At 39.5% G+C, this 8,970-nt stretch overlaps 1 protein-coding gene across 1 annotated transcript in view; it reads right to left on the bottom strand.

Annotated features, from left to right (window-relative positions):
• CFAP54 (cilia and flagella associated 54) overlaps window positions 1–8,970 on the bottom strand; it is a 236,245-nt gene that overhangs the window by 201,669 nt on the left and 25,606 nt on the right. The window contains exons 6-9 of the mRNA XM_015559991.1: window positions 6,239–6,382; window positions 4,735–4,848; window positions 4,517–4,618; window positions 164–362 (exon numbers count right to left, since the gene is read on the bottom strand). Coding sequence (XP_015415477.1) covers window positions 164–362; window positions 4,517–4,618; window positions 4,735–4,848; window positions 6,239–6,382 — 559 coding nt within the window. The remainder of the gene's footprint in view (window positions 1–163; window positions 363–4,516; window positions 4,619–4,734; window positions 4,849–6,238; window positions 6,383–8,970) is intronic.

Here is an 8,970-nt window from a genome sequence, read left to right as displayed (position 1 = left end):
CTAAAAGAAAATCTACTGTTATTTGAACTACCCATTGAGTTTAACAGGTTTAATGAATTCAAGATCAATAAAAATTGGATATGAGCTTATATGTGAACTACCACACCAAAAACTTCTCTTACTCCTGTTCTACAATAAAATATTATCTTAACAACTTATTTACTTATTAAAAGTTCTCTTCCTGCCAAAAACAGTTCTGAGACAACATCACGAATTTCTACTTCATCTGTAACAATAGGTCCAGTTTGCAGTGTTCGCCTATTTGAATCAGAAAGAGCTTCCAAGACAGCCAGAAACCGGGATGCAGTGCTATCAAACATCTCATCCAACAACCGTTCTGTGACAGTACGTGGCCATGGCAACTGTAATTAAAAAAAAATATATATATATAGTCTGATATTATTAGGCAAAGATAAGTAAAATATGCTTAATTAATGCTAAAAGGAGAGTGGTTGGCCTGTCAATGAGATGGCTGCTTTTATGATTTTCATCTTTTGAGGTGTTACTCCATTAAAGTTTATGTCATGTTGCCATGACATCAAAGACTTTGCTATTTCTTTATATGCTTGCATTTCCAAGCAGCATAAAATGGCTCTGTATTACTATCTTTTTATTAGGGCAATGCCAATCTCCATATGCTTTGTGGTACCTTAACTACAGCCTTTAGGAACTGACACTCAAACTTTGGTTGCCTAAGAATCTCTCAGGAGTGCTTTTAGATGCACGGACCACATCTCGAGGTTCAGGGGGCCGGTGTAGGACATTTTTAATAAGCACTGCAGGAAAATCTAATGCAGGGTCCTCAAACCCAAATTTGAAACAATATTTCATAGCATAAATAACTGGTCTTACGTTAGTTAGCTCTAAAGAAAAGGAGCAGCTGTGTACTAATAAGCTAGTGATTGTGTGAGCCCTGTGTGAATCCCCGGCCACTCTGCCCTGTATCAGCCCAGGATGACTTCACCTCTTGCAGATGGCTTGCCTCTGCACTGTATCCTCTCTGACAAATTACCTGTTCTCTGTATTTAGATTACCAGGAAATAAAAAAAAAGCCGCTCTAGCTGGCTTTCCTAGAATCCATGTCAAGTTAGAACATACTGTCATTTCCCCCATGATTCCTTTGTTACTTTCCTCTTCTTGGAGCAAAGTCAGAAAGATAGAAAAACAAAAGCAGGAATAAAACCCCAATAGATTATAGTGAACTTGGTTTTTTTTTTAATATCATAGGAAAATTAGCAAAAAGAATAGAAAATTTATCAGAGCAATATATGAACACCAAGTAAAGGATTTTAAAATATAAATATTTAGAAGTTCTGCCCAGCAGGTATGACTCAGTAGTTGAGGATCAACCCATGAACCAAGAGTCACTGGTTTGATTCCCAGTCAGGGCATAGGCCTGGGCTGCAGGCTCAATACCCAGTAAGGAATGTGCAGGAGGCAGCCAATCGATGTTTGCCCTCATCAATATTTCTAGCTCTCTATTCCTCTCTCTTCCTCTATCTCTAAAATTCAATAAAAACATACTTTAAAAAAAATCTATAAAAAAGATTTAAAGTCAAAGTAATAAAAAATGGACTGTCAAACATGACAAGCAAAATATTATCATCTATAAAAACAAAAAGCCCTGGCTGGTTTGGCTCAGTGGATGGAGCGTCGGCCTGTGTACTCAAGGGTCCCAGGTTCGATTCCAGTCAAGGGCATGTACCTTGGTGTGGGCACATCCCCATGGGGAGTATGCAGGAGGCAGCTGATCGATGTTTCTCTCTCATCGATGTTTCTAACTCTCTATCCCTCTCCCCTCCTGTCTGTAAAAAATCAATAAAATATATTTTTTTAAAAAACGAGCTCATTCAAGTATATTTTAAAAATTAAAATCTCTAGTAGAAAGATAAGATTATCTTTCAAAGACTGAAAGATAATTCACCAAAAAAAAAAAAGAAAACAAAGAGTAAACACAAATATAAGGAAAAGGTGAATCTGAAAAATAAAATTTTAAAAACCATTTTATAAAACTGAATTATAAAAAACTGATAATATCAAAATGGTAATAGCTTGTGGCAAAATTGGTACATGCAGGTTGTCACCCTGGAGAACTCCTTTTCGGAAATTAATTTGGCAATATATATCAAGGAAGTTACAGTTCGATTCCTAGTCAGGGCACATGCCCAGATTGCAGGCTTGATCCTCAGTGGGGGGGTATGCAGGAGGCAGCCAATCAATAATTCTCTCTCATTATCAATGTTCTTATCCCTCTCTCCCTCGCCCTTCCTCTCTCTGAAATCAATTCCTTTAAAGCAAATAAATAAGTAAATAAAGGCAGCAGCTAATATGTACTGAGGACCTACTATGTGCCAGGAACATTCTAAGGGCTTTATCTATATCTCATTTGATCACTACCATTATTTCCTCCATAATACTTATGATGAACTACAATTATTTTATTTCTTATGTAATTTCTCCACTAGAATGTAAACTCTATCTATCTAATTTACACAGCAGGTACTTTAAAACATATTTATTGAATGAATCACTAAAGTGTCAATCATTAGGAGTCTGAATTAGTAGTCCTTTAAAAGAATCCTTTGAAAGACAAAATGATTTACTGTGAGTTATTAACTGACTTACAAACTCAAAACTGTTTTATAAAATAAATGTAATGCATATTGAGATTACTTTCTCTTATAGGAAACACAATACAATTATTTTGTACACATAAAGCAGGACATTATGCAAACTATGTCAAGATAATATACTATGACTTTATAAAAAGGGTTATGTTGACTATTGTCTATAAAAAGTACCCACTAAACAATTATAATTTTTTCCTAAAAAGATATACCATCAGAACTTTCCATATAATAATTATCTTAAAGGAAACCAAGAATAAATGATTTTAATGCAATGTTATCTAGAATTTTAAACATTTTTCTTTGAAAATATATTTTATGTTTATACCAGGATGATTATAAATTGAGTCCTAATAATATGCTAATTAGTAACAATCTTGCAGCTTTGAAAACTTAAATTTGGTTTGTTCAGAGGAAAAGAAAAATGCTATTGAGAGAAAAAAAAGAATTATCCCCTGCTCTCTTACAAACACGGTAGCATTACTACTTAACAATACCAGATGCAGGCAGTTCAGCAGCTCATCCATGAAATTATCATTTGGCAAGTTACCTACCCCCCAACCCCCTCCAATTATACATCACTGGTTGGTAAGGGATATTATTTTAAAAGGCGATATGAGATATACTTCTGGGCTCAGTCATTAATATATCATGGTCAAGTAGCAATAGACAGCTACAATGTCCAAATAAAATCTGGATTTATATATTAATTTATTTAAAACTTTTTAAAAGGGAGAATCACTCCTAAATGTTACAAGAAGAAATGACTTAAGAGAACAGCACTCACTGCAGTAGTGAGAAAGTTCTGGATTAGAGACCTGGGTTCTAGTCTCAGTGCTGCCAGCAGCGGCCTCATGACCTTGAGCCAGTAATTTACGTACTCTGGGATTTATTTCCCCATCTGTATTAGACAGGGATTGAACCACATGCTTTCTAGAATCTCTTCCAGACCCTAAGATTCTACCACTCTCCTGTCAGAAACTGCTCATCGTCCTCCCCCTCACCGCCATTTTCAGTCCCTGCAAAGAAATCCGCACCAAAACAGTCAGGGAAGGCTTCAAACAAATACAGAACGGGCCTTAAGGAATACTGAAATGCCAAAAGGCAAAGGGGAAGACAGTGGGAGAAGGAAAAAGGCAGGAGGGAGAAAAGGCAGAGGACCCCACAGGCATAACTAGGTCCCAGGCCCCTCCTGTAATAGCCCTTAGCGCTGTTGGCCAAATACGCTTGTGGCTGGAAGGGGCCGTGTGACAAGGTTTGATATGTGAAAAGCAGAAACTGCTGTCAGTTCCATGCTGAGCATTACCGCCTGTGTGAGGTCCTCCAAAGCTCTCTTATATCCCCTCGGACTGAATAACCAGCAATTCTCTAAATGAGGATGGCTCCTCAACCTGGCCCTGAGCCGCAGTCATGAGCAGCCCCTGATAACTACCACTTGATTGCAGTGGGAAATAAAGGCTTGTCATAAGCCTCTGAGGCCTGGGGGCTGTTGGTTGCTACACTATAACCGAGTTCCTAAACGCTCCCAGAGGTGAAACTGAAGCGGATGAGAAGAGGTGCCTCCACCTTCTCTCCAACCTCCAAGCCTTCTGTCATGAGCAGCCCGAGACAAGGGCTTCCGCAGAACCACTCCGAGGCCTGTGAGTCTGAACCTCTCCCAGGATCTCCTTCAGCCTCTTGCCCTTTAAAGTCACAAAACTGGGACTGTGCGAAGGTACAAAAGCTTTCAGAAAGGGGTGAAGTGACGTGCCCACACTGGGAAGGCATTCTTCTCTTTACTTGCCATTGGTGCAGAGAATACTAGTAAGGTGCAGGGCTTAAGATACAGAGGTATATAACACAAATATGCCACAAAAAGAGACTGAAAAAGAAAAGACATCCTTACTTACAGTTTGTATTTCCTTTAAGTTAACTCTTACTTTGGGTCTAAAGAAACTTTTGTTTTTTCTTCTCGATTCAAATACTGCTCTTTTGAAGATCATCACTGCCATCTGCCTCAAAGAGAAGAATCATGTGTGAAGTAACAGTGGGACGCAACCACTAATATAAAGTATCTCATCAACTACAGAGTGCAGGACATTTCTTTTATTTCGTGAAATTTTGATACCTTTATCGTGGCCTCCCTGTAATATCTCTTGGATGCTTCTGGTGGTTGTGAGGAGCCCATTAATTCCAGTTGCCTTAATTCATCGATTTTAGCTAAACCACGCCGAGCAAATGTCTATATGTAATTAAAATAAATTTAATTCACAATAAGAGAGTAGTGATTAAAAGAATATCAAGACATTTGATAAAAATGTATCAAGTGTATGTTTCATTCTCCCATACATTGCACTTAGTTGGTGAATTAAACTCTAGGCTATATATACTAACTCTCTATAACACAGTAGCTATCCAGTCTGTCATTTCCTATAAGCACCACTAAATTATGTAGATCTAAAGTTAATAAACTGTCAGATATGCTCACTTATGAAATAATAAATTTTAAAAATAAGGAAAGTAAAATTCTGATATAGGTATTTTCAGTACCTTCCTAATACAAAATAATACTGAATGTAAAAAAAAAAAAAAGAAAACTAAATAGGGGAGGAGGCAAATTGCATAGAAGAATACAATGAGGAAGGAAAGATAACAGAAATCTTATTCAGAAGAGCAGCAAAGAAGGTGGAAGTGAATCTATATATATAAAAAGCCAGCGACCTTAACGGCTATAACGACCATAATGACCGGTCACTATGATGCCTACTGTGGCCAACCGGGCCAATCAGGGGGTGGGGCCAGCCAGCCTGCCCCTGATCAGACTCTCCCGCCCTAATCAAGAGCCAAGAGCAGGCTGCCAGCCAAATGTCTCCTCCCTTCCCCGAGCCGGCCTGCCCCCGATTGCACTACCCCATCCCAACAGGGGGCAGGGATGGCCAGCCAACCTCCTTCAGCCCCTCCCCCTGGCTGGCCACACCCCCAATGGGTCCCCACCACCCTGATTGGCCCGAAGCCCCTCCCCCTGCCAGCCCTGCCCCAGATTGATCACCCAACCCATCAGGGGCAAGGCCTGCTGGCCAACCACCCATGGCCCCTTCCCCAGGCCGCTAGACCCCAATAGGAACCCCCCACCCCATTTGGGGGTAGAGTCAGCCGGCCCACCACCACAGCCCCTCCCCATGGCTAGCCCTGCCCCCAATCGAACCCCCAACCCCGGTCCGCTGGCCAGTCGCCCGCAACCCCTTCCCCTAGCTGGCCCAGCCCTCATTGGGCCCTGATCGGGGCAGGCTGTCCAGCCAACCTCCTGTCATCTCCTCCTCCCAACAGGCCCAGTCCTGATCCACCCCAATTGGGGCCGGGCCGACTGGACCTCACCTGTGCACAAATTCGTGCACTGGGCCTCTAGCAGAAAATAAAGGAGAGAGAAGAAAGTAGAGCAACGAGATAACAGAATGGAAAAGCCAAGCAAATTCCTGCAAATTAAGCCTGGGACTTTTGTCTTTGCTTCATTTCAATTTTGGGGGTTTTGTTTGTTTGTGTCTGTTTCAATCTTGCCAGACTTCTAAAGAAGAAAATGCTGCACATGTTATAGTCTAAAATATTGAAATCCTCTAAATTAAAAAGTAGCATACCTCTCCATGGATAGCGGCTTGGCAGTCATAGTAGCACTGGCAGACCGCAGTGTAAAGAGTAACTCTCCATGTCAAGTACCTGATGGACAGGAGTGGGACCGAGGACTCCATACACACACTGGCCCACAGGAGATACTCTAAGGCCTTAGAAAGAAAGGGTATAATTGAATAAATTTTCATGTTAAGCCAATAATTGTTATTTTTATTTGATCTGATCAAATTATACGTCCTGAAACAAGTTGCTACTGAATACTCAAACCAAAAATAATGAGTCAAGAAAACACAAGCATTTAAAAAGTAAGAGAATAATTTAAAGAACGCAAAACTTCAAGTTAACCATCTTAGAATGTCTTCTTTCTTAGCTCCTAAAGTCCTATGAACTCAGCTCATTTTTATTAATATGTATCTAGTGTCAACAATAGTACAGGAACTACCTCCAACAATAAAATTTTTATTAGCTGGTCTTGAACCAATGTATTATATTGAAAATAAACTGGTACAGCAGGATAGGGAAAATGAAAAAGGCTTACAGTCTGAAGCCTGTGATACTTAGTAGAAACAGTTGAAGATTAGAATTAAATACATCTGGGGTCCAGGCCCAAATGTATCACCTCGTAGCTGTGTCATTTTACCTCTCCAGACCTCAACTTTCTCATCTTTAAAATGGGTATTTTGGCACATCACCACAGTTTTGTTATGGAGGAGACAATATACATGGCATGCTAGGATGGTATTTGGCACACTCCATAAATAACGCCTATTTCCAGTATAATTATTCCCAAGGTATAATGTGAAATAAAATTATGGGGAAAGGGTCATCATTGCTATTTGTCTGTCTGTAGGAATATATGGAAGAACCTCTTGTGCTATTGTACCTGAGTGACTTTTCCCCACAAATCTATTGATAATTAATTTTTTAACATGTCCTTCCCATAAACCCTACCCTGGGAAACACTATTTGACTACATGTATTCTGCAGTTAACTTTTTCAGTCTTTTTCCTTTCCTCAAAAATATTCTAGCCCTAGCTGGTTTGGCTCAGTGGATAGAGTGTCGACCTGCAGACTGAAGGGTCCTGGGTTCAATTCCAGCCCAGGGCACATGCCTGGATTGCAGGCTTGATCCCCAGTAGGCAGTACGCAGGAGTCGGCCAATCAACGAGTCTCTCTCATCATTGCTGTTTCTATCTCTCTCTCCCTCTCCTTTCCTCTCTGAAATCAATAAAATAAATAAAAATATTCCAAAAGCTCAAAGGGTAATTAGATTATATAGCCTTTCATTTGATTGAATACAAGAATAAATTTGGTCTGTATTCCACATATTGTTATAAAAAAGTATTACTGGGATGAAAATAAGAACCTGGGGGCTAAATATCTCAGAATATTAAATTCTAAATTATATCCATGGGAATATCAGCCTCAACCAAACAGGTCCTCATACATCTTCCTGGGCTATTGGATACAGCCTCTCTTGTCTCTCTGGTCTCACCATCGCCCTTCTTATAAGCCCCTTCCTTATACATCTTCCTTACCTCCACCATAGTTATCTCTTTAATATGCATACTGGGTTGTGCCACTCTTGTGCTTGGAACACTTCAATTGTTCTCTATTGAGTATATGATAAAGTACAGGCCTCTTGCAGGGCATGCAAAGACAATTCCTGCCTTCCTCCACACCCCATTTACTCTTGACCTTGCATCATATACTTAAAGCTGGTCCAAAATGCTTTCCATTCCACAAAACACACCTCAGCGATCCAAATACATGTGTCTTTGCTCACTCTGTTCTCTTCTTCACCTGCCCTGTAAGGCTGAAGCTCTACCTCCACTACCAGCAATGTTACCTTGGACAATTCACTTACACGCCCTGTGCCTCAGGTTCCTCATCCATATTGGTATAACAGGAATTAGGATTGTCTGAATATCTAATAAATTGCTATACACGAAATGCTTAGGACATAGTAAACGTGTTAGCTTTGGTAATGACAATGAAGACAGAGGAAGAGGAAGGGGAACAGAAGTTGGAGAAACAGGAGGAACAGAAGCAGAAGGAAGCGGAAATGAAATTAATTCACTTGTATTCATTTTAAAAGTTGATGAGTCTAAAGTAGGAGGACTGTTACCTTCATAGAAAAAACAAACTTTGAAAAACCAAATTAAAATTTTAAAATAAAGTGTTCTTATTTTAAAAACCTAAATACATATTATCAAAAGAAAATTGAAAGAAATAATAAAACTAAAAAGGAAATTGAAAACTATTTTAAATGCTTACATCACAACCAGTGAGATCCAAATTGAAACAATGAAATCCCACTTGTTTTTAATACATCAGATATCAAAGGTTGAAGAGACTGTTAATGTCGCGTTGGTAAAAGCATGGGCCAAAACGCTGTTGGTGGAAGAGGTATTGTTGTTTTGGCAATGTTTCTATATTTAAAAGTTTAAGATATCAAAAATAAAATAAAAATGGAGAAGCCCCGCTAGCGTGGCTCAGTGGTTGAGCGTTGATCTATGAACCAGGAGGTCATGGTTCCATTCCAGTGAGGGCACATGCCTGGATTGTGGGTTTGATCCCCAGTGTGGGGCGTGCAGGAGGCAGCCAATCAATGATTCTCTCTCATCATTGATGTTTCTATCTCTCCCTCCCTTCCACTCAAATCAATAGTGAAAATTATTTAAAAATAACTGAATTAATTACAAAATAAAACCTGTTGATATCATTATAAACAAATCTT

This window comes from Myotis davidii, unplaced genomic scaffold, assembly GCF_000327345.1.
Source record: "Myotis davidii unplaced genomic scaffold, ASM32734v1 scaffold13, whole genome shotgun sequence".
Lineage (NCBI taxonomy): Eukaryota > Metazoa > Chordata > Mammalia > Chiroptera > Vespertilionidae > Myotis > Myotis davidii.
The sequence above is the reverse complement of the archived record's forward strand: the minus strand, read 5'-3'. Positions and strand labels throughout refer to the sequence as shown.